Source organism: Aphelocoma coerulescens (genome assembly GCF_041296385.1).
Source record: "Aphelocoma coerulescens isolate FSJ_1873_10779 chromosome Z unlocalized genomic scaffold, UR_Acoe_1.0 ChrZ, whole genome shotgun sequence".
Taxonomy (NCBI): Eukaryota; Metazoa; Chordata; class Aves; order Passeriformes; family Corvidae; genus Aphelocoma; species Aphelocoma coerulescens.
In genome coordinates this window covers 13,490,024-13,516,068 of record NW_027184085.1, presented here as the reverse complement: position 1 = coordinate 13,516,068, position 26,045 = coordinate 13,490,024, and the positions used below count along the sequence as shown (strand labels likewise).

General features: G+C 38.5%; 2 protein-coding genes across 4 annotated transcripts in view; one reads left to right on the top strand and one right to left on the bottom strand.

Moving 5' to 3' along the window:
* Positions 1–21,641, top strand: part of RICTOR (RPTOR independent companion of MTOR complex 2) — a 77,335-nt gene extending 55,694 nt beyond the window's left edge. The window contains exons 27-38 of one of the 3 annotated variants that reach the window (XM_069000823.1): positions 1,582–1,669; positions 2,421–2,513; positions 3,379–3,485; positions 4,142–4,371; positions 5,201–6,230; positions 10,582–10,759; positions 12,101–12,185; positions 13,448–13,681; positions 14,766–14,918; positions 15,610–15,733; positions 16,591–16,729; positions 16,916–21,641. In XM_069000823.1, the coding sequence (XP_068856924.1) occupies positions 1,582–1,669; positions 2,421–2,513; positions 3,379–3,485; positions 4,142–4,371; positions 5,201–6,230; positions 10,582–10,759; positions 12,101–12,185; positions 13,448–13,681; positions 14,766–14,918; positions 15,610–15,733; positions 16,591–16,729; positions 16,916–16,990 (2,536 nt within the window). In that variant the 3' untranslated portion in view covers positions 16,991–21,641. Of the gene's footprint in view, positions 1–1,581; positions 1,670–2,420; positions 2,514–3,378; positions 3,486–4,141; positions 4,372–5,200; positions 6,231–10,581; positions 10,760–12,100; positions 12,189–12,942; positions 13,682–14,765; positions 14,919–15,609; positions 15,734–16,590; positions 16,730–16,915 lie in introns of those variants that run through there. The other 2 variants (XM_069000822.1, XM_069000824.1) reach the window with 2 other exon arrangements.
* A 165-nt stretch (positions 21,642–21,806) lies between these two features.
* LOC138103310 (oncostatin-M-specific receptor subunit beta-like) overlaps positions 21,807–26,045 on the bottom strand; it is a 39,995-nt gene continuing 35,756 nt past the window's right edge. The window contains exon 18 of the mRNA XM_069001516.1: positions 21,807–25,145. Coding sequence (XP_068857617.1) covers positions 24,696–25,145 — 450 coding nt within the window. The 3' untranslated portion in view covers positions 21,807–24,695. The remainder of the gene's footprint in view (positions 25,146–26,045) is intronic.

Here is a 26,045-nt window from a genome sequence, read left to right as displayed (position 1 = left end):
GTGGGGCCTGGTCCCACTAGGCTGAGGGACTAGTCTCACCAGTGCTAGCCCATCAGTACTGAGGGAGCTAGCAGATGTTGGGTCAGGACTCATCTCTACCAAAAGTCTTGTGAGTCTAGGGAAGTCCCTGCTGACTGGAAGCTAGTCAGTTTATTCCAGTTTGCAAGAAGTGCATAAGGGATGACCCAGAAAAGTACAGACCTATTAGTGTAACCTCAGTTCCTCAAAATATTATGGAGAAGATTATATTGGCAATTGTTGAAAGGCATTTAAAGAATAATGCAGTCATCAGACACAGTTAGCATGGGTTCACAAAGGGAAAGTTTTATTTATCCAAGTTGTTATCCTTCTATGATAAGGTCACCCATCTAGTGGGTGAAGGGAAGGCAGTGGATGTTGTTTTCTGGGATCTTGGCAAGATTTTGGTACTGTCCTTCACAGTGTCCGTGTGGACAAGTTGGCTAGCTGTGGGATGAGTGTGGTGGGTGAAGAACTGGCTGAGGGACGGAGCCCAAAGGGTTGCAGTGAATGGGGCTACATCTGCATGGTGCTTGGTCTCATCAGTGTTGTTCCTCAGGGCTCCATTCCAGGGCCAGGTCTGTATCAACAGTCTGGATGCTGGAGGTGAATGCATCAGTAGCAATTTGCTGGTGATCCAGACTGGGAGGTGCTGTGGATTCTTTTGAGGGACAAGAGGCCTTGCAGAGGCAGATTGGAGCACTGAGCAATCATAAATTGGGTGAAATTTGACAAGTCCAAATGCTGGATTCTGTACCTGGGATGGGGTAATGCCAGGCACAGGGATAAAGTGGGAGAGGAGTGGCTGGACAGCTGCAGAGGGGGTGTGGGGCCAGCGGGGTTCAGTGTGGGTCAGCAGTGCCCGGGCAGCCCTGAGGGCAAACCCCATTCCAGGGCACTGAGCATGGCACAGCCGGCACAGAGAGGGGATGGTCCTGCTGGGCTCAGCCTTGGGGCAGCCTCTGCTGGGCCCTGCAGGTGGAGAAGGATGGGAAGGTCCTTCAGCACATCCTGAGGAGGGAAACAAAGCTGGAATCTCCTGTGAGGAGCAGCTGAGGACTTTGGCAAAAAGGGGGCTGAGGGGTGACCTCACTGCTCTCTGCAGCTTCATGAGGAGGGGAAGGGCACAGGGAGGTGCTGAGCTCTCCTTCCTGGCATCCAGGGACAGGACGCGTGGGAATGGTGCAGAGCTGAAGCAGGGGGCGTTCAGACTAGGAAGAATTACCTTACCATAAGGGTTGTGGGTGGTCACACAGAAGAACAGGCATCCTGGAGAGGTGGTCCATGCCCCAAGTCTGTCAGTATTCAAGAGGCATTTGGGCAGTCTCATTAATAACAGGCTTTAACTTTTAGTCAGCCCTGAAGCAGCCTGGCAGTTGGATTAGATGATTGTTGTAGGTCCCTTCCAGTTGAAACAGTTATTCCTTTCTAAATTCCTCAAAAGAATTCTCTTTGTTTGAATAAAATCAAGAGTAAGTCATTGTATTACATTGCAGTGCAATTTATTTTAGAATAAAATATTAGAAATGTTGGGAAACCTACGTATGTTTCTCTTTCTGCCAGATTACAACGACCACATGTCTACCTGCCAGTTCACCTTTATGGCCAACTGGTGCATCATAAAACAGGCTGCCATTTACTGGAGTCTCAGGTGAGGATAATAACTGTTTATAACTTGAAATATTTTAAAGATCACTGTAAACCTTTTGAAAAAAGGTTTTAAAAAGATATTTAAACAGGCATTGCAGAAGTTGATGATGAGTCTTAAGTTGTGAAGACAGTCTTCACCATCTAATCTCATGTAAAATTCCTTCCTGACGCTGAAATATCAGCAAAATAGCTTGCAACATTTTTCTTAAAATGACTAGCAAAATCTTAGCATGGAAAGCAATTCATAAATAGAAAAAAAAAGTCAGTCTCTGTGGATGGTATATTTACAGTTATACATGTGGTAAAACTATGCCTATCCTTTTAAGCATATAGAAATGTGGAAATGAGGGAATAAAATCTTTGTAATATTTTGAAAATCTAAGAAAACAAACTCTAAGCCATAATTGCTTAAATTAACTTTCAGTGTGGATTTGTAAAATGATTTAATGAACTGACAATGCTCTTTGAAAAGTTCAAGAGAAAACATATATATTGCAGTGTGCTAGTTTGATTAATCTATCATCTTTATAAAATCTGAAATAACTTCATGGAATCAGTGATTTCATTAAAATTTTCTTCTTGCGTTATCACCGCTGTTAATTTATGGTTATTATTCCAGAATTACCACTGTTCTTCCTAGGGTGCATGATGTAAATTAGTGCTTTAACTTTTACTGTAAATGCAAGAGAACCTGTGTGACTGAAGTCCCCATTTTCAACTTAATCTTTTCTTCTTCTGTTTTTCTCCTTCAGAGTATTGTTACAGATCTAAGTTACACTGTTCGTTCCCCAATGCTGGATAAGTGGGAAGGAATTAAGCAGCTGAAAGCAGCCCTTTGGGCCTTGGTTAGTAATAGATTTACAAAGTTTTGCAGTTGTTTAGTTCTGTTATAACTGTTCATTCTTAAATAAGTAAGCAAAATTCTGTAAAAATAAGAAATTAGGGGGTTTGTCAAAAAATGTGTGAGTTTTTCAAGTTGGCATTCTGTTCCCTAACTGTACTTTCAGTTGAAAATGGTTCACTGTACCTGTTCTATTCTGAGGTTTTTAATAATCACTTTGTCTTTTTTTTCCTTTTAACAAATAACAATAACCCATTGCCATAGGAATATTAGTATGGAACTGGTCGTTACAAGTTAAAAGTTGCCATGGTCTGAGTTTAATGCATTTACTTTGGTAGCCTCTAGTATTTCTGCAAGGAAGTTGGCTGCCAGTGTTGATCCATGTGGTTATGGCACCCTGGTACTTGGGACTGGCAAAAACCTAGTGTTGGTGTGTATCCAAGCTACACTCCTAAATGTGCTTTGTCACTCAGCTGCTTCTTTCATGTCTTCCCCAAAGTTAATTTTGGAACATTTGTCCAAGGTGATTATTATTGGAAAATACTGTAGGTGTGTAACAAGGTGCCTGTGTAAGAGGAATGTAAAATAAATAAACGAAGATCACGCTGCTGGCTATAGTAGAACTGGTAAGGTGAGGAACACATAGTACTACTAATTTGAGCAGCTTTAGGTATTACTCACAGTGTGCTGAGTGCTGTTTTGTATTAGCACAACTAGGAAATGTCAGAAGGGGTGCTCAGATCTTTTAATTGCTTTGAGAAGATGTGGCTTCAAACTCTGCTACCAACAAACAAAATTGTCAAAACTTTACATTGATAGTGCTGCAGATCACATTAAGATCAAAATTTACTTGACAACTTTCATTCCAGGGCAATATCGGGTCGTCGAATTGGGGTCTTAACTTGCTTCAAGAGGAGAATGTAATTCCTGATATAATGGCACTTGCTCAACATTGTGAGGTTCTGTCTGTTAGAGGGTACGTGTATCTGATTTATACATAAAATTTTCAAATGGTAGTTGCCATCAGTTTTCAAATAAAAGCCTGATTTACATGAATACAGATTTGTACTTTATTGGAAACCAGTTATTAAAGTCACTGATGATTGAGTATCAATCTCTGATGATTATCAGTTCTATGCAACTGTAGAATTGTGTAGGAAGTCTGAAAGAACATGCAGTAAACAAATGAAATCGATGGAAAAAGTACTACTTTTCTCCTTTTCTATAAAACAGTATACTTGCTGCTTATATCTCTGTGAGAATTTATTATTACATCAATTTTTAAAATATATTTTTAAAATATTTAAAAGCATTAGTAGATGGTATTTTGTCTAATACTGCTACTACGTTAATATTTGGCCTTTTTTTCAGAAGGTACTTTTCTGTTTTATGTAATCAGGCTCTTGTGATAATTAGTTTTTATTTCTGAATAGTACATTTTTCTCAGATACTTTAGTGTATTTCTTAAGCTTACATCGATTTACAAATAAAAATTAACAATATACTATTTGTCGGTTTTGTGAAGTTTCTGCTGAATTGCTTTGAAACTGTTTCTTTTCAAAAGTGAAATGACTTTAGTTAAATTAGGTGCTATTATTGTTGCTCTTTTTTCTATATATACATTAAATACAGAACCTGTGTCTACGTGCTTGGTCTAATAGCCAAAACTAAACAAGGATGTGACATTTTGAAGCATCACAACTGGGATGCAGTGAGACACAGTCGTAGACAGCCTTGGCCAGTGGTCCCTGATGACATGGAGCAGCTCTGCAATGAACTTTCTTCTATACCCAGCACTCTTAGCTTGAACTCTGAGTCTACCAGTTCTAGGCACAACAGTGAAAGCGAATCTGCTCCATCAAGTAAGTAACCAGAACAACCAAAACAAGCAAACAAGGAAAAAATGAACAAGCAAACAACAAGAATAACCTGCGAAGAGCACAACCCACCACAAACAGCATTTTGGTGTTCTTACCACCGTTTGGCAGGATGAGGTTCAGACCAATGGTGTAAAGGTGTTCTTGCAATAAAAGAGTACAAGCAATAGGACAGTTTATGTGCATTCAGAGAGATGCAGAAAAGTGAGAGGGAGTAAAACAGTGTCTTAGCTTCACATTTGGTGTAGGAGAAAAGTTGTCACATGAGGTAAGTTACTAATTTTTGTGTTGAGTCATGGCAGTTTGCTGTAACATGCTGCAGAAACCTCCATAGTTGAGTATAAAGATACACTTGCTTGTCCTCAAAGGAATATTCTAGAAAATGAGTACTTATGGTCTCAGGGTGTACAGAAACTCCCAAAATTTCGCTGTATTTAAATTATTGTGTATTGCAAGTACCTAATGCATTTTATTTTTGCTATGGTTACTTGGAATTTAAATCGAGAAATATACTGTATTTAGATATCATTAAAGGAATGCTTTGGTTATAATCCTAGTAGCTGGATGTTTGCACTGAAATAAGGCAGTGTGGCTTTTTTTTTTTTTTAAGGTTTTTTTTTTTTTTCAGCTCAGTTACTCCTCAAGATAGTTAATGTGCAACAAGTTCTGCAGGAAAAAAAAGAGGAATTAAAGTTGCAGTAAATTGCATAGACCCCCACGTGGGCTTCTGTAGAATAGCTTCCTATTTTGCAACATTGTTTGTAGGCTTTGAAGAAATGCCTATTTTGTGTGACAAAGTCTTGTGTAATTTCAGGTATGTTCATCATGGAGGATGACCGTTTTGGTAGTACTTCCACCAGTACTTTCTTCCTAGATATTACTGAAGATGCAGAACAAATATTTTATGACAGGCCTGGACCTTCAAAGGACAAAGACCGTAGTCCCTTTCCTTTTTTTTCTTCTAGCAGACTTGTGAAAAATCGCATTCTAAACTCTCTTACTCTACCTAATAAAAAACACAGAAGTAGCAGTGATCCAAAAGGAGGAAAGCTGACATCATCTGACAGTAAATCAGGCCTGAGGCGAAATCGTACAGTAACAGAACCTAGTGGTAGCATAGACTTTCCTGCTGGGGAAGAATTGAACCCTGTTTTCAGGGTTCCAAAAATTCAGACTTTACGATTAGAAACTTCTTTTGTTGGAAGTAAGCATGTGGAAGATACTGATTGTACCCAGAGTATTGGAGAAAATGATCTGAAGCTGCCAAAAGGTCTTGGAAATGAAATTCATCGAGAAAACACAAGCAAAGAAAGGCTAATAGGAGATGGTACTACACAAACACATTTCAAGAGTCGTAGCTTAAGTTTTAATACAGATACCACAACAAGTGGCATAAGTTCAATGAGCTCCAGCCCTTCAAGGGAGACTGTAGGTGTGGACACTACAAATGTAGATACTGACTGCGGAAGTTTGAGTACTGTGGTAAGCACAAAAACAGTTAAACCAAGTCACTGTTCAACACCACAGTCTAACCACCTGCCTCTCTCAAAATCCAATTCTGTATCCCTGGTTCCACCAGGGTCTTCTCATACCCTTCCCAGAAGAGCCCAGTCTCTTAAAGCTCCTTCTCTTGCTACAATAAAAAGTCTTGCTGACTATAACTTCAGCTACACAAGTTCTCGAGATGCGTTTGGCTATGCTACACTAAAGCGCCTACAGCAGCAGAGGATGCATCCCTCACTGTCTCACTCAGAAGCCCTGGCATCTCCAGCAAAGGATGTGCTGTTTACTGACACTATCACTATGAAGTCTGGCAGTCTGGATTCTCGACTAACCCCAAGCCGGTAAGAAATTACTATGTGCTCACTTCTTACTTCAGTGCTGTAAGAACAACTTAAGAAGAACAGTATCTTCCTAGTATTTTTTTTCTATTTGCACCTAAAAGGGACAGTTGTTGCAAGGTGATGCATAACTTCACTGATGGTGGTACTGGTATTAGATGAATAATAGAAGCATAATTCTCAACTTTGTAAGTGTTGTCAGGGAAGCCCAGCTTTCATAGCTATGCTCAACCCTTTATAATGCTATTGGTGACAAGGAAAATGTTTCCTTTTATCACATTTGCTTCCTGTTTTAACTTCTGTAATATAAAAAATGCAGTTGCACTGCTGACATTATTAAAGCTGCTAACATTATTAAAGTTGCAAACACACCAAATTGCCTATGAAGTCAGAGTTATATTTCAGAAGAGAATTTTCTCAATGTCACTTGGGGAGGTTTTAGGACGGGACTTCTGCCAATATGCTATATTTGTGTTCACTGGCATTGAGGCCAGTGATGAGATACTGGTGCCACTGATAGGAATGTCAGTTTGGCTTCTTAGCTACAACAGATCAAAGATTTTACTCATAGCATTTATTTTTAGATGGCCGTGTCACCTTTATTTTTGAGCAATATTAGATGTTCTGAAGACTAATTAGATAGTTACATAAGATGTCTAGCTCTTGACATTGACACTGTTCCCAGCTGCAACAGTCACTGCTGAATAACCTTCCCTTAAGAGCTCTTGTATTAAATTTTTCCTTCACATCATCTTTTAGCTAGTGCACTGGATTTTCACATTAGTGTTGAAATGGAAAAGACACTTTTTATCTCTGTTCTTACCTTATCATCTCTCGAATGAGAGAAGGGGGAGACACTACCAGTATATGAGTTGTCTGCTTACTGCAGAGGACAGCAAATGCTCAGTCCTTGAGCTGCCCTCCTCAAACCCAGTTGAGTGTGTATGTCCTGATTAAAAGCAACATCCATTTGTTGCTATATTCACATCATTCTGGAAAAATGCCATGAAAAATACCTTTGTTCAAGTAAGTTAGAACTAGACTGAGTATGTTGGTTAGATAAGGATGATTTAGTAGTTATCTTGCACTGTCCTGGAAATTGGAAGTGCCATTCCTTGCTCTGTCACTGGCATCCTGTGCTAGTGCAGGAACAAGTGGGTGTCATTTCAGTGGTAGTACAGGTTCTGTAATGGCTGTAAGTGATGTTTTACCATTCCTTGCAGTCATGCCCTTGATGTGCAGAGCAGCCTTGCTGCAGTGGACTTTGATCCTGCATGCAATGTCATACAGACTATTCCTGGTGCTTAGCTGTTCGTGTTCTCTTGTGTCAGTGGGTAGAGTCAAGGATTTGAGCTGACATGCTTAACACTGAAATGTCTGGAGTGCTTGTATCTCTGAGAAGGTTAAATAATTGCAGACATGGATACTCAAAGAGATACTCAGATTGTGTTAGTTGCTAATATAATTGATTGGAAAGACTGCAGTGAAACTAGTTACATGTGTTTTTCTTGCTGGTTATGCTGTGTCTCCACTGAAAAAATTATGGTCCTTATAATTTCAGATTGTGTTTACTCATAAATTCAGAATATGTTTACTGTTCCAACTAAAACTGTCCTTAGATTTTTTAAAATAATAAATTAGAAAAAGTTCTGTCCTTTTTATCTGCCAAATCAATGTTTCTGTCAGTCTTCAGAAAACTTTCGTTTACGGTTTTTTGACAGATTCATATGTTAGTAGCAACTAACAGCCAATTTTTTTTACTTCTGCAATGTTTTTAGTTGTTCTTTTCATTCAGAGGGTTAAAAAGCCTTTTTCTTTGCATAAATTTTGTGAAGCTAAATTTCCCACCTTTGTCTCTAAAGACCAGCCATAAATGTTAACATGCATGGACCCTGGCTCTCACCCCATCACCTGCAGACATTCTTTCAGGACAACTTGGTGGTGTTTATCACTACTAATGCTTTATCTGTTAGCTTTTCTAGGAAAAGCAGGGACAAAACATTTAGGATTAATACTTCTATCTTTAATTTATGTTGAGAGTAATTGTAGAATGCTTTATTATTAAATATTTAATGCAGTTGGTAACTTTTTGATTCTTACACAATTATTTAGGTTGGAAAAGACCTTTGAGTCCAGCTATTAACACAACATTCCCAAGTCCTCCACTAAACCATGTCCTTAAGTGCTACATCTACACATCTTTTAAATGTCTTTAGGGATGGTGACTCAACTACTTCCCTGGGCAGACTGTTCCAATACTTGACAACCCTGTCAGTGAAGAAATGTTTCTTAATATGCAATCTAAACCTCCTCTAGCACAACCTGAGGTCTTTTCCCTCTTTTTTTGAAGTATGGCTTGACTTCTGTTGTGAGTCCACTGCTACTGTCACTACCATTGGTCAGAATTAACAACAAGAAAACTGTTGATATCCTCTAAGTTGTATTTTGTGCATTTCCATTGCATAATAATTTCTTGAACCTTACATGGTCAAACTTTGATATTTTAATTTTACCTCAACATAAATCCCTTCTGTAGGTATAAGAGGACTCTTTATTGCCCATCTAAAATAAAAAATTGATAGAGAACTACTTTCAAGGCAAAAATTCAAAAAATCAAATGTTCACTTTACCTTCCAGTGTATCATACTTTGCAGTAAAAATTCACTGTTCCTGAGGTGTGTCTTTTTATTAGGAAACTTTAATCCACTGCATATAGGCCATCTGCATAGATTGATTAGCAGAAAACATTTTTAGGTTTTTATGTTTGATGAGAATTAAAATGACAGCTGAATGTGAAATTTCCATCATCAAGGTTCTGGTCAGCACTGAGGACATGTTCTCCAGCCTGCTCTCTCATGTCTCATTTTCCCATCCTATTTCTTTATTTGTTTTTCAAGCTATTTGTCACAGTCAGCTCTGCTCACTGTGCAGGTTTAAGTTCGTTCTTTGTGTATTCATGTTGAGCAAATACTTCGTCCATGCTTGGGTGACCTAATCGGTAGCTCCTTTGGAGTATGGGAGAAAAAATGTTCCTTGTGCGTATCACTGGTAGGCTCAAGGTGTGCCTTTTCAGGGATGTGCCTGCTCAGCTCAGAGTTTGTGAATATCTAGGAAATACACATTCAGTGCATAGGTGCATTTCAGAATGAGGTAGTTAGGAGTTGTGAGGAATGAGACAACTCTTAGTAGAAGTTAAAACAATTTATTAAAACAGAAAAAATTGAAAAATTGCAAAAATTAGCAAAATATAAAAATTTGGGATCCTAGTGGCTCAGGAGGTATGCCCCAGGAGCGCAGGGATTCAGGAGCTTCAGGCTTAGGCAGCTCTGAACCTCAGGTAGAGAAAAAAAAAAAGGCTTGCAGTGCTAGGCTGGTCAAAAAGAAATATATATATTTCTAAAGGCCCCTGAAAAGGAGTAGGTTTCTCCAGCACTGAACTTAGCAAGCTGGAGGGGAACGGGAAATGGGAGTGGGCGTGTCTTTCTCTTGCACCTTTATAGCTTTTGCTCCGCCCCCAGTCTGCCCACAGCCCGCCCCTTTGGTTTAAGGTGATTGGTGTTTTCCCTTTGACAGATTATCTCTGTCCACCAATCATTAAAATTCAGGTTAGTTTACAGGGCTCCACAGCTTAATGGCTGTGGGGGCTGTGCTGTTTGTTGGAACTGGGGTTTTGAAATCTTCTTTGAAACCAAGGTACAAGTAAAAACATTAAAAAAAATACATCCAACACATCTTAAAACACTTGTAAAAGTATACAGTAAACATAGGAAAGATAGCTCTTATGGCGTACAAGTGATAAATGTTTGAAAAGGGATTTTAACTGGGGAACTTTTAACTGGGGATTTTTACTGGGAAGGGCACAAATGAACAGCTTGGAACGAGTGAAAACCAAAGTAATAAAACTTGATTTGTGTACCTGGGCTGATGGGTTAATTTTAACATTCAATTTAAAAATATTTAACTCAAAATTAATTAAAGCACTTAATATGCAAAGACCAAGCACTAATAGGGATTTTATGTATGACAGGAGTTTAGAAACCCAAATCTTTACCGGCTGTGTCTGAGCTGTAAGTATTCAAAGCTGGAATGTTGAAGAACATTCATGTGTTTGCAGGATGGGCAGGAGTTCCTGTAGCAAGAATTACAAAGAAATTTTTAGTCCAGGAACTGCCAAACCGTGCAAGACTGTATGAGGCAGAAAAAGCAATGAGCCTATAGCTGTAATTTGTCCTAACAAACTCTGAGATCTTCAGTGGGAAAATGAGGATGGTCTTTGTGTTAGCAGTCCTTCTTACTTTTAATGGGCCAGAACGAGAGTTACTGAAATTTTGATGTATTTGTTTCAATGTTACAGGTTCATGAAAGCTTTAAGTTATGCTTCATTAGATAAAGAAGATTTATTAAGTCCTATTAACCAAAACACACTTCAGCGTTCCTCCTCTGTTCGCTCCATGGTTTCTAACGCTACCTATGGTAGCTCTGATGATTACATTGGTCTTGCTCTCCCAGTGGATATCAACGAAATATTTCAGGTACGTATATGTTAACTGATTCGGTTCATTTGCATTTTCATACTGAAAGGCAGTCAATTGTTGCCTTTTCATCAGAATAGATTAAATCTAGAAAAATGAGGAAAAATGGATGTGGTACTTTAAAGAAATGCATTTTGAAGAACAAGGATTTCTTTTTCAGCTGTTCTTCTAACCTGTTTATGCAGGATCACTAGGCTGGGTTGTGTTAAAGGCAAATAATGGCAAAGACTGTGTTAGAAGAGTGTTAAACAGTGGTGACATAAATTTGCTGTCATACGATTTTTAGTTGACATCTGGCTTTTATACTAAAATTAGCATAGTCTGTGGACATTCATTTAGTAATGAATAATTATTAAATTATTAGTTAATAATTAAATTAATTAATAATTCCGCTTTAGCCAACAATTGGTATGTTCATCAGTCACCTATAAATTATATGCATAATCACACAGTTAACTCCCTGCTACCATGATCTCTATTAAATAATAGATTGTTTTCTATAGATCATTATAGTATTAAATTATATTGTCTTTACTTAGCTTTGAAGGTACATGTATTTAAGTTAGAAATTATTTTAATTTCAGTGTCTCAGCAATTCCCTTCCTCTTTCTGCTTGGTAGAAATACATTCCCATTTAACAAACTGATGCATCATAGGGCTTAATATTCTGTTACTTAATTATCAAAACCAGGACGTGGTCTGTGTCAAAGGTAGAAGTGGGCTTCCTTATCTTTATTTTACTTAGTCTTTGCCTTTCAAATCTAAATAACTTCCTTACTAATCTCAAAAAATTGCTAAACCTAGAGCAAAGGCATGTTATACCGTGTTTCTGCTTCTGTTTTTCCTTTGTGAAGTGACTTCTTTTTCCTTCACAGTCTTCGTGCTATATTTGTTATCTCATTTCTTCTCTCTTAGGTCTTTTTGTGGTTGAGATATGCCTCAACTCAATATCCTACAGGAAGCATTTTAGATTGTTTTTGTACTTTGTTTTTTTATTTTTGGTTGTTGTTGTACTTCATTCCCAAGATCTCCACTGGTGTAGAGGGATCATGGACAGATTATGGCTGGCCACTGTGGGTCACTTGTTTCCTTACAGCCTGTCACCATCATTTTAACATTTGCTAAATCTTCATAAGCCTTTGTTAATACATGTTCATTCACTAATATTTTTCTCATTTGGCTTTTCTTTAGTGCTCAGTAACTCGTTCTTAATTTCCTCTTCTAATGGTATATTTTTCCTGAAGTAAAAGAAAAAAATAGATGTTATGAGGAAATGAAATGTTGTCTATTTGTGTTTGATTATCACCTGTGTTAATTTTAATTGTCACTTGGGTGTTTCAGGTAAAGGAAACTCCATATTTTCAGAAGAAAACAACACCTCCATTTGATGAGCATGGATCTAGGGTCTTTACATCTGATGGCGGAGGTAGTGGTTTTATTCCTCTCCTGTAGCTTTCTGTTGTTTATTGGTATATTGGGTGGGTTGTTGATTTATTTGTTAATTTTTCTTTACAGAAAACAGAATTTTTAGCTGTTAAGTTTTGAGAATTGTGCTCTGGAATCAGGATAGCAGGCCATTAATTCCCTGTTTTACTTAGCTTGAGCTAATGTGTTGCTTCAAAGTTAGGTCCTGCTCTTAAAAATGAAGGAGGCCTGCATATCTCTGATTATGTGAGCTAAAGCTGCTCAAAGACTAGTAGTCATACTGTATTAAAGGATGTAACAAAATTTAAGAGTAGAAAAATAAAAATTCCACATACTGAACTATTTCCCTTTGTTTACACAGTAATTTATAGGAACTTTTAATGGTATTAGATGTGTATTTCAGAAAGTAAGTTTTGTCTTTCTTTGTTCATGACAATTGATCAATGAAGGTGATAGGACAAGAGAATTGCAAGTGCTGTAACGCCTGGCTTGCTCTGGAATGCACCTCCATTTTACTCCAGAGAAGTCAGAAATCTGTAGGGTCTTAGTATGTGTCTTTTCAACTGAAAAAAAGAAGCCTTGACACTGTTTTTTTAATACTTTATTAGGATAGCTGTTGTCCTACCTTTTTTTTTTTCCTGTCATATTAATATTATACACAAAGTTGATTTTGCTGGAGGTATGTTTCTGTAGTTTGCTAAGTTTCAGTGTAAAGTAACTGTTGTTCAAAATTGTGTTTGTTTGTTTTCTCCACCCAGGGAAGAGCATGTCACTAAAGTGTCTTCTGCTTGTTTCTGCATTGCTGAGTCTAGTTTCTTCCTGTCACAGCCACTAAGTTACAGTTTTTTAAATTGTGTTTATTTTTGCATTGGTGCATGTGTAATTCCAACATCTGGTATATTGTTGTATTAATCTTGTTTGACACTATGAAAATTGGTAATGTATTGGTGTTATGTGGGTATTAGTAATGTTCATATCGCGTCAGGATTTACCACTTACCTTTTTACAGTGTGTGTGCTTAGAGGTTGAATTCTGTCCTTTGCAGTGTTTTGTTATGTATAATAATTTGGGACTAAAACGTTATGTCTCTTTCTCAAATGGGAGCAATCTTGGGAGATTAAGCACTCAAAAAAAAATTTCATAGGTCTTCACATGCACTCCATCCCCAGCCTTAAAAGGCTTGAAAGTGGAAATTAATTGAAAGAGTTAGTGTTGGTTGCTTGGTTTCGTAGGGTTTTTTTGATAACTAAATCTTATCTACAGGTCTTCCATCAGGTGCGAGTGATGTTGTCAAAAGCCCTTTTCAGATGCTCCGCCAGCAGATCAGCCTCACAGAAATAATGAATACCAGCCGTTCAGATGCCTCGCAGTTCTTAGAAGGTACAGAGGACACAGGGCTCCAGGAGCACACAGATGAGAACTGTCTTTACTGTGTCTGCATTCAGATTCTGGGTTATCAGCCTAACACCAAAGCGAGCTCTTCATATAATCGTGCAGGTTAGTGTTCCTTCTGGAGCAGTGTGATAAAACCAAGTGAACATACTGGCTTTTGTTCATCTTTAAATAATCCGGAAAGGTTTTTGTTTAACTGACTGTTGACCTTAAAATTATTTCTCTAATAAGCTAATTGTGCAACCAGTGGTATTGCTCTAGTCATTTCCAGCCTTCCACTTTTTAGTGTTAGTAGGAGTAGGTGCCTGCATGTTTTTTTCAAATATTTCTAAGAGCATATCAAAATACAAAATTTGAAACCTTATTTAGTACTTAAAATGCGTGTTCTGAAAACTGACGTTTTGCTGTTCAACTCATGAAAAGTCGGACATCAAATCAAGTCTATGCCATAAATACAACAAAGGAAGTCTGTGGCATCTGTTGAAGTTGAGCTGTAATTTCTGGGATTTAGTCATCTTCCCTCATATTTTGAGATTCAGATGAGATTCAGAGTTATTTTTTCTAACCTCCTCTGCACAGCTTGCAGTTACATGCCTTTTGTCAATGCCTGTGATGAAAAGATAATCCAGTAGTGGCTGCTTAGTAGGAGTCTTCACTGTTTTACAACAGTGTTAGACATTTATTAGTAGCAGTGTTAGCAAGGGGGTGATGCACAAATTTGAAGAGTGGCTCAGAGAGCTGAGCTGGAGTTCCGCAGTGAGAAGGGATGGCAAATAAAATCCCAGCTGTAGTTACAGGTGCAGCAGCTCTTGCCAGAGCCCTTTCTGCAAACACCTGTGACAGCTGTGTGAACAAAAAGAAGTCTGCACATGCAAGAGCATCTGTATTGTGTTACATAAAACGGAGCACAGATATGTCAGTAACAGCACTCTGTTTGATGGCTTCTTTAGGCTTTCATCAGTGTTTGGAAAAGACTCCACTCATGTATTTTAAGATTAAAATGAAAAATCAATTTTGGAAGCGTTCTGGTATGATTGATCCAAAATCCACCACCTAGTTCTGAACTGATTTTATCTGTAGTATTTAGTGCATCAGTATCTTTCATGTGTTCCATTGTTGGAAAATAACAAAAGCATGTGAATTGGGCAAAAGTGTGAATAACAAAGGTGCAACATCTTGTTCATGTCAGATTTTTCAGACCTTCCATATACTGACTGGTGTGGGCAGACCATTCACAATCACTTAGATGTGCATTCCTCCAAATTTTCTGGAATTTCAGGCTGTAGTGATGCAGTATCCCATGGTTCAGCCAGCAGCACTAAGAGTACAGAGCTTGTGTTAGGTAAGTTTGAAAGCCTTATGATTATTAGAGACTATCACTAATAAAGTATATTTTAGGCATTGTGAAAAAATTAGATTTCACTTATGTACACTGCAACAAATTAATGTTCTTTGTTAGACAAAAAACAAACAAATCTTAATAAAAATATCATCCATCTCCAGGTGGGAGAACAAAGTTCTAAACTCTCCTCCCTTTGCTCCCCTCTTCAGGTTATTCAATACCTGACATTACAAGCAAATTGATTGCCTTTTTCTTTTCTACACTGATGTTAGTTTAGAAAAGATTTCCAAGAATTACTGAATTACTGTAAAAAGACTTTTTTTTATACTTGTGTATTACATTTTGAATTATGGTGGTTTCTTAAGAAGTAACTGGTTTTTAAATTCTCCACTATCTCATAGAAGCTCATCCAGTTTGCAACATGGTTTAGTGGTAGCAATACCACTGTAACTTTATCTTGCAGGTTTTTCTTTGAAATGGTAGAAATATTTTTGAAAAGGTAAACTGTTCAAATTCCTGAAAATAGTTGTGTTTTAAGTTTTGATTTCAATAGAAATATTTTTGATAGCTCAGAATACGGGTTAATACATGTGTTCATGTGTGTATGGAGTGCATAAACAGATTTACACAGCATAAGATCAGTGCAGTCAAAGACAATTCTGTTTAAATCCACACTGATTTGTTTTTCCAGGAGTAAAGTCAATCCCAGATGACACACCAGTGTGCAGGATACTTCTGCGGAAAGAGGTCTTACGTTTAGTTATCAATTTGAGCAGTTCAGTAGGAACTAAGGGCCATGAAACTGGACTTCTGACGTAAGTTCAATACATTACAGATGCTTTAGCAACATTTACTCATAAGTATTCTCTTAAGGCCTCAGGGACAGTGCATAATCTGACGTCTCAAAAATTGTCAGGTAGATATGATTGAACATAATGTAGAAGCTCAAGAAATAATCTTAACATTTTTGTTCTGTTTAGTATTTTACTCTTAACCAGACTTTAAAATCAGTAATTCAGCAGTAGTGATTACATATCTAGTATAGCATGTATCTTTAAAAAAGAAACTAATATTTTTTTACTTACTCTGAATAATAGATAAGTACAATAACAAGCTGAAAGTAACTTCTTGAGAAACACAGCTCTACTTTAAGCAAGAGTACAACTACTGAAATTAATTTTTTTAAAAAATGTTAAAATATAGGAATATAAATCCAGGGACTAAATGTTGTAACCTGTAGATTTCTCGGCTAATGCCATTGGAAACTGACAACAGCTAAAAGAAAATGCAGAAATGCATGGTTTAGTTTCAAAAATGATTGCAGGTTTAAAAGATTAGTTTAATCATTATTCATATTTTTATGACTGCTGTACTTGTGGATGTCAATTATGTTACACACTGTTCTCTTCCTAAGTCTTAAGACTAGGCAATGATAGTAATTCTGGGCAACTTACAAGTTTTATATTCTGTTCATCTCATTAGTGTAGATTTCTTCCAGTTTTGTAGAAAGTAATGCTGTCTGTTTTGGTTTTCTTGCTTTGTCAGTTCTAGGATTTATAATGCCTATAACTGAAGAATTAATGATGACAATCTAATTCAAAAGCTGGAGGGTTTTTTAATACAATAGAAATATGTTCAAGACTTACAAAATTTTGTCTATTCTGTTGTTCAGAATTAAGGAGAAGTATCCCCAAGCATTTGATGACATATGCCTTTACTCTGAGGTGTCCTACTTGCTAGCACATTGTACATTTCGACTTCCATCCCGAAGGTTCATTCAGGAGCTATTTCAAGATGTTCAGTTCTTGCAGGTAAGGGGAGAGTCGACATGCACTGAATGTACCAAAATGGCTGGCTGGGTGTAGCTTCCATGTCCTCATCTTTTACTTTCATGAGTAAAAGATGCTCTCAGATAGGTATATCCTAAAGGAAACCATTTTGTGATGTCTCCTGAGTAAAATCTCTAGCAATATTAATACTCCATCCTTTCCTTTTAGATGCATGAGGAAGCAGAGGCTATTTTAGCAACTCCGACAAAACAGCCTGTAATCGATGCATCAGCTGAGTCCTGACCTCTGCTGAGGCAGTGCTCTGCATACAGACTTTGAAATGCTCAGACAGCCTCCCACTGACTGGATAAAAGACTTGGAACATCATCTTCGAAATCTTCCAGAAACTACTGGTACCTGAAGACTGAACTGAAAACATTTTCTTCCTCAACCAATTACTGGCACAGTCATTTGAGCCCTTTGGGGATTTATTAGATAGTTACATAGTTTTAATAATAGTAATTACCAGTATATGCAAGAGCCAAGCACTGAACACCTCCACAAGTTTTCATTTCATTTTCTACCATAAATTACAATGAAACAGGACAACTTGCAGAGACATTTTTAATTGACTTCCGATTCTGTTCCAGAGAAGCAGAACGATGCCTTGCTTTTTAAACCCTGGATACCAGGAATCAGAGAGATGGGGGTGCATTCCACTGCCAGCAATGGGGAGCCATGCTGTAGTTGTGGGCACCAGGGGATTAATGTTAGCCCTTCTCTGTTGATTTTTGTACTGTTTATAACACTACTTTGGGGATTTGTAACTTCAGACAGAAAGAGATGCCTCTGAATCTGAGGTTTCATTAAGTTATTTTAATATTGCTATAGTTGTAAGACATTTTATTAGTAGTCTCTTCAATTTCGTTGCATTTACATACATTTATCTTATCTGAACCAGTTAAGGATTTTCACTACAATTTGATTTTCAAAAAACCAAGTCACTTAAAATGCTGAAACCAGATTGTTTTCCCTGAATACTATGCATGTGTTTGCAGTTTCTACACTCATGCTCATATAGTACAAATGTGGGTCTTACTCAACTACAATCCTTTAAAAAGCATGATTTATATCAGATGAGCAAATATTGTATAAACTGAACTTAAAGACATTTAGTCATTGCAGGTTTTGTGAGGAGACTTAAGTATGAGTGTTTTCCAAGTTCCACAGTAACAGCTTTTTATAAAAAAAAAAGGTTTATTTGAATTTTCAATGGATTAGTGATGAAGCATCAGATAGTACTAATAATTGTAGTGAAAAGCCTTAAGTAACAAATTTTGGAGCAGCCGTACTTAAAATTTTGTACTGGTATTTAAGACTTGTTGTAAAAGTTAAATGATACAGTGACTGGTAATGATTGAAGTAGTTGCCTCTCTCATGTTACTAGTGCCATTTCTAAACTAGTAAGTGCAAGCTAAACAAAAAAAAGTAGGAATCCCTGTCACTTTTATCATGGATCTAAAGATTCAGAAGCCTTTATATAAAGGTAGTATAAATATATGCAAATGTGTATATACAGTAGCATGGCCACCTTTGTTAGAATGCCTGTAATAGAAGGAATTACCCTTTGATTTTGATATAGGTGAATAATTCAGCTGGACTGTACTAAGTAGAACGTATTTTTATCCATTCACTTCTACCATTTTTTATAATTGTCAGATTAATACTTAAGTGAAATTTATCCTGATGCTCATAACTCTGTTCTTCCTAGCTATGCTACTGGAGATTTCAATAAGTAGTCCTGTGAGCAGTAACACACAATTCCTAGTGAAGCGTAGAATTTATTTGTTCTTATTGGAAATTTCATCATGCCACATAAGCACTGCTTTGCAGCTATCACTTCACTGAATTTTTATGTGCACTGCATACCATCAGGTTCTGGTAAAGCAGACTGTAAGTTGCTGCTCATAGTCAAATTTAGTTCCTAAGATTATCTTTTAATGAGTTCCCACTGAAAGTAGCAAAAAGAAACTGATTGAACTCTTCTGTGGTCATTGACACAAATAATATATCTGTGTGGCAAGACATGTTTGAAATGTTTAGAAAACACACCACACCAGTAACTATTGGACTTCTGGTCATAAGATATAAATGCTTTTGTAAAACCAAAATGTCAATCACAGTAGACCAAATAGTGGTATAAACTCCAAAGGAAAATAATGTAGTTTTCCCACAAATGGGGATAGCGTATGTTATACAGTAGTTTCAAACACTACCTCAGTTAGGCTAGAGTAGAAGAGATTTGTTTTAATAACTAAATGGGGTTACATCAAACAACTCCATGTTATTTTTCTGCAGTTAAGGCAAAATAAACAAGTTTTATCACCTGTATTTAAAAAACCCACCTCTGTTCATTTGTTAAGTTTAACCCATAGCACTTAATGTAGAAAGCATCATAGGAAGGCCTCTGATTATAAAAAGGTAAGCAAATGTACTTTTGAAAGAATCTCCATTCTGAAATGCTCATGTGTTCTGAATTACTCGCTTGTGTGGGGATCCATGGCAACAGAAACTTGACATAAAAAATTATGGCTGCAAATTCAGTTATAAAGCGTGATTTTTCTTCTGAAAGTGTATGAGTGTCAGTAGATTTCAACAAGTATGCATCAAGGATGTAAAGTCTGTATTGTACATAACATACATTTCTAGAAAATTAATTTACACACTGACATTAAGCTCACATTGATGTTTCACTTTAATTGGCAAATGAAGGGGATACTGTTATTGAAGGAAATTTATATTGGCGTAATTATAAACTGTGAATTTCTAATTTTATAGTTCTCTCTTTTTTTTTTTAAATGTCCCTTTCCAAGTCCTTATTTTAGGGTTTTATTTCTATCATGATAAAACTTTGAAAGAAAGCTGTAGTAAATAATGATTGTGCTTATATTAGCCCTAATAAAAAATCTCTTCCACCTCTCCTAGGGAAGCTGACAGACCACCCACTTCTTATATTTCCAGTCTGAGTGATGAGTGAATACTGCTCAATAAATGGTAATGTGTGTAGTGTTTACTTACACTGTATACAAATGCAGTTCAGTTGCTGTGGCAGAGAAAACTCCTCAAGTACTCAGCTTGCTCACACACAGCTCAGAGGCAGAAGCCACTCCGGGAAGGAGACACTTCTTGTGGAACCAGTCACAATTAGCATCAGCTGTCTGATGGTCTTGGTCTGCTCATGCAGGAGGGCAAAGGGAAGCCCTTTCCAAAGGGCAGAGAGTGACTGACAGGCAGACAGGCACCTCCACAGGGGCCTGGTCCTCTCCACAGAGGGAAGGAGGACCAGGCTGGGTGCTGAGTGTCCCCTTCTGGAGAAAGAGAACTTTTCACCAGTCTGAAATCAAGAAATGCAGAACACTCCCAGCTGTTATGGACATCACTTGGAGCTGGAGATGGTCAGGCTTTGAAGTTCCCAAGTTCTGTGTGGAGCCCCTGGCATGCTATACTTGAACACAGTTGCTTTTCTTTATCTGACAGCTCTTACTTGACTGACGCCTGACAAACCTACCCTAAATGTGCTCTCTTTGCGAGGTGGTGGTGGTTTTTCCCCAAGTGGACTATTAAACAGTTCTGTAGTTTTGGGTGTAGTGGCTCAGCACACCAAGGTAAGCTCAAGTTATAAGGCACCAGTGAGAATCCTGCTTGTCTTTTTCTCATTTTACTTTGAAACATACATAGGTGGTCTCAAAAGAGAGTTGCGGTTTGCAGTGAGACTGAAAACAAAACCAAAGCACCTTTCCTAGGTGCCTGAAGAGTTAGGTAGCTGTTGAAGAAATAGTAACCAAAACCAAGTGTGGAAGGGAAGAGTTGCTGCTTTGTAGTCTGTGCCCTGGACTTGGTATTTGGCAGTTAGGGCTGCGGGAAGCTGGCAGAGCTTGTAAGTGAACGTGAGCTCAGGTGGAGCAATCGCAGCGGAAGAATTCTCACCTCCCCACAGTTCTGCTGCTCTGAGCTTCACTGGAGCCACTTGAAAGCAGGTCTAGCAACTTTTTTTTTAAGTCACACTTCTATTACTGTGTGCTTATGAAAGGTAAATGATGTGAGAGTAAAATCTTAGAACTGTAAAAGACTTTTGAGGACATGCTAGAAACCATGTTTATGTTTTTCTGGAGGTCTCCAATCTCCTTGGGTTTTGTTTAACTCCCGATGCTGGTTCCCTGGATAGCTTTGTTTTCAACAGATTTATAGTCATTAAAAAATGTGGATTTTCTTTGGATTTTCTTTGTAGCGTAGATGGACAGCAATGCCACAGCATGCAGAAATTGCACATTTTGCTTGAGTTGCTTTTTAAAATACACTATTTTATTTGCAAAATGTAATTTATGCCAAAAAATGTAATGTCATTTTGCCACTGAATAGGGTGTTTCAGCACAAGGTGCTGTGTCTAAAGGGGAAAAAAAGGCTTTACACCTTGTTAATCTAATTGAAAAATTGTTTCAGTACTGGGCTGTCAGCATCCCTAAAACTGCATTACAAGAGATTATCTAAATTAATCATTCTGATCTGAGGGAAAGGATCAAGAAAAATCTCAGTACTTACTCTCCCTGTCCTGTGTGGTCTTTTTTTTTTGTTTAGTAATACGCTGCTACAAATTTGGACGTTCTAGTGTTTGTAGGTCACTGAACAGACATTGAAATCTGATTTATATTGTATACCTGTAACATAGAAAGAAAAAGTATTTATATATTTTACGTAAGAATATTGCATTGAGCTGTGTATAATTTAAACAGAGGCTTGTCCCAAAATGGTATTGCCCACCTTGATTTTTTCGTGTTTTTTCTTTTTCCTTTTTTTTTTGTATACTGTGTACAGTTCATGTCAATGAGCATTAAAGGCCTCCTGAAGCGTAGTCTTATCAAAGGGATGCATTGTTAATAAAATGTACTTAAACTTCTCATAGTTGTTCTGGTCTCATATGTACCTCTCAGCATTAGAAAGGGGTTGGAATTGTTTTATAGTTGTAAGTTACTAGGTAACTAAAACAATCAGAAGCTTCCCAAATAAATGGTTTTGTCAAAAATATATTTTACTTTAATGCTTTATAAGATACAGAGACTCCTTAGTAGTTCACACACCATTTTTATTTTAGAAGTTTAACATACTGAGAATGATTTTCTATTATGTGATGGTTTTAAGTATTAGCATTTCAACAACAGCTGTGAAAGTTGAATTATGAACAAAAAAAAGGGTTACAGTTTTGAACTCATTCAACCATTAATGCAAGACAGATGTTTTAATATCCAAAAATTATACATGCTTCTCCACAAATGCCAAACTCTAATCTTCAGTTCTGGTGCCCAGACTGTGCCCTTGGACTGGCACAGAGGCATTATCCTTCCTGGAATCCTCCATCTGTGTCCTTTGATGCACAGGAGGTTTCACAAAGCACCACCCATCGGCGCCGGGAAGCAAAATGTTTGTAGGGAAAGAGGAGCGCACTTCTCCCTCCTTCCCTCACCCAGCAATCTGGAATGTGGTCAAGTGTGTCACTGCATCCAGATAGTGGAATTTCATCAGAGCAGGATCTCCCTGGGAGCAACCAAGGGACTGAGAGGTGGGAACTCAGCAGGCCCATGTGTCTCACCCCACCATCAGGAAGGCACAACTGGCTGAACCCACACACGTCCCTTCGTTCACTCCCTGGGTGGAATTGCTGCAGCCAGGCCTCGGTAACAGCAGCTTTTTCAAAGCAGTTGTGCGTGGTTGCAGCTGTCCCCTCTGGCCCAGGGAATTGCAGCAATGTCAAAACTTAAAATACTTGGTGCAATACTCTGATTTCTTTGACAGACATCTTTCTTTTCTGACATTTGTATCTGAATTCCTTAGCTACCTAACTCTTGATTTAGGATACCTTTTCAAATTTTAGAATAAATACACCTTTTTCTGAAATACACAGCTCAGGAAGTTTTGCAGCAGTGGTGACAAAACAGCTCCCTTATGTTTATTGGCCTTTTTTGCAGCAGTAAAGCTTTTAAGCTACACATGCGATGAAGCACTTTGGAGAAGCAAATGTTCCAAGCTGTAAAGAAAGAGACTGTGGTATCAAGCTTTCACATGCATTGTAACTCAAAGAGGTTAAGATAAAGGAAGGAACTTTCTCTGGGCTGTGTCTGTCAAACAGGATCACCCTTCTCCCTTACCCTCCTTGTCCTCTTGCCTTTCAGCAACCTGTGCCCAGCCGTGTGTCCTTATCCTGCTGGCTGGAGGCTGAAAGGAAGGACTGTGCTGCAACTCTTCTCCTCCTCAAGTCTGTGAGCCACCTGCACCTGTGTGCAGCATACAGGACATGGCACAGTGTGGACTGGACACCTCCAATCACATCTGCCCATCTCTGTCTGTATCGCTGTACCTCCCCTTCTCCTGGCTGAAGACTTCTCCCTCTGTTTGTAGTCAGTGCTTGTCTTAGCCCTGACTGTGCGAGGTCCTATTGGTTTTCCTGCTGCAACACAGATTGTGGACATTAGAACAATATCTGTAAGCAGCAGTACCAAAACTAGATGTGGTTCAGTATCAGAACTCACTTCTGTCTCCAGCTGCTTGGTTTCTAGGAGTGTGATGAGCTAGTTAAACAGTGGGAAGACAAGTAACTCCATTTTAGCAAACTAGCTGCACATCAAATTGTCAGACACTCTTCATTTTTTTCACCTTTGAGAATTGCTTATGCTGTGCTGTTAAGTTGAAACCATCTATTTGTGACAGATTCCAAACAGCATAAGGAGGCAAAACCAAGGAGGTTCTTTGTGCACTGAGGTAAATCTGATGAGACTTTCAGCTACGGTTCCAACTGTACTGCTTCATTACAAATGTATGACTTTCTGAAATCAAAATGAAAGGCCAAATTCATTGCTGCCTACTGTAGGGATTTTGAGTGTTACAATAATTTTTTTTTGGTTTTGTTTTTATAACACATGCGAAAGTAGTGTTGGGAGATCTAGCAACTATGCAGCCTGATTATGATGTTCTTCACAAATGGCATCATACACCTGTGCTTCTGACCAGCCTGGCTGCTTGGCTGCTTGGCTGGTTGGTTGGTTGGGGCTTGCTAGGGAAGTACAAGGGTCAATGCCAAAAGTTCAGTTCATGTGCACAAGCAGAGAGACCATTGTACCACCTCTGTCCTTCAGAAAAAGTAACTACTTTCACCTAACTCCCTACATCTCTTCAGTGTATAGTTAAGAAAAATTTAAATGGTCATCTTTAGGCAGAGAAGGCAGAAGTTGTGAGGAGCCCCAGTTATGAGAAATGGAAGCAGGGTCTTCCCTATAAAAATCTGTCTCCTGTGCTCTTTCATCCATCAAGTGCAGTTAGGACACAGGTGAAGTAAAAGCAGGATGATCACTGGATTTGGGCGCTCAGGGCAGCACTCCTGGAGAAGTCAAAGTTACTTTGAATCTTCTAGGAATGCGCCACACTGTGTGCAGGTAACATTTCCATGATGATTCCTTACATGGTTTGAGAGAGAAAATACAGCCCAGCCCCCAGTATGACTGGGCTGGGTAATGCTCCACACACAGCAGCACAGTAGCCACTGGCTGGGTGGCCAAAGTACACAGAACACTACAAGAGAAATACAGCCCTTGAGCAGAACAACCTTCTCCCTTGTTTAATTTGCTCCTCTACTTTATGAATAAAGTTTTAATCTCTGCAAAATAAAGCAGTTCTCTGCATCAGCCTGTGACAGATTGCTGTGATGTAACTTTCTGCATAATACAGGCCACAAACCAGCCTATAAATCTCTTCTAATGCCTGTAACTTGTAATGGAACCACAGCACACATAATTCCTGTGTAAGTCAGTACTCAAAACTAGTCCAGAAACAACAGCTTTGCTGTGTTAATGGAAGTCAGGCAGCTGGGCTTGTGAGAGCCCTAATGTAAAGTTATCGTTTTAGAAATTCTCATTTATCGTGTGTAGCCAGACACTGGATGGACTCACTGGAGGACTGAACATCAAAGCCTCCCACCCATGCAGTGCACATCTGTTTGTGAGATGTATCTCAGACTCTTCTTTCTGTCAGCTGTTTCTCTGGTGGTTGAGGCTGCATCCTCATGAAAAATATCTAAATAACATTGTGGCTGGTATAGCATCACTGCTGTCTTGCCTGCTTCCAGTGTCTCCGGTATTTGGAAGGGATCAGATTCAGCCTCAAGTGGAGAAGAATAAGCAAAATTCTCAAAACAAGTATGACTTTCAGGCATAGATGGGGGTGGAAAGTCTCTCGCTACATTTTCACTAGCGTAAATCCAGGAAGAATTGTGACCATCAATCTTCTCTTCAGTTGGTGTTGAAGATAATGGGCTCCACATAACAGGATGCAATTTCTGAGTTTCATCATTACTGTCCATGGCCAGCACGTCAGGAATGCAGTCATTTATCTTCAGCACTTTCTCAGAATCAATCTGCAAGAGAATCAGTAAACAAGAAAATTACTTAGTGAAAGAAGGCCACAGTAGAGAAAAGGGAGTAATTACTTTGAGGCATTCTAGGAATATTCTACACATTTTTTTTGTTTGCACTTTTCAAATAAATTAGTTTGAAGTAAAACCTATGTAGAAGATGTTCAACGGAAGCTGCATTTTATGTGAAATTTATCAGACTATTTATTTAGAGATTTCTTTTTTAAGTAAACTCACTATGAGTATATTTGAGTCCCTCTACTCCAAAGACTTTACCAAGTTTTTGATGTGTGCTGGTTTTTATGTGAGGCAGAACCAACTGGAAGACAGCAGCAGGGGCTGTTAGGTGTACTTCACTCCTCACTCTCATGCTAATTTCAGTGAACACCAGCAGCTCCACATGTGCCAGGCAAAGGCTTGTGACCCCCCCACATGCAGGACAGAAGCAGCAGCTCCCAGTTCAAAGGGGCTACAGAAGAAGCTGAAAGCCTTTTGCCAATCCTGTTCTCCCAGCTAGGCCTGGCAGAACCCCCCTACATCCTCCCGGGGCCAGCAAGTGCACGGCCCTGCAGCGTCCTCCTGAGGGAACTGGGGCAGGAGCAGTGGGCAGACACAGCTCATGGGCTGCAATGGAGTCCAGTATCCTCTGGGCTGCTGAGTTCAGACAGTGCAGGGGTTTGAAGAGTAACAGTGGCAGAATCACCTGATCAAAAGATTTCATTTATTCTTCAGTTGTGAATTTGCTTTTTGCAGTAACAGACTGCAATATAAGCTGATCATTGCGGAGCCACACAAATGTCAAAAGGAGAATTTTCCACTAAATGGTAACATTAAACTGTGTCAGTTTTTGTATAATGATTAAATGTAGTCAACACAAAAACTGACGAGGTTAATTTTTAAATG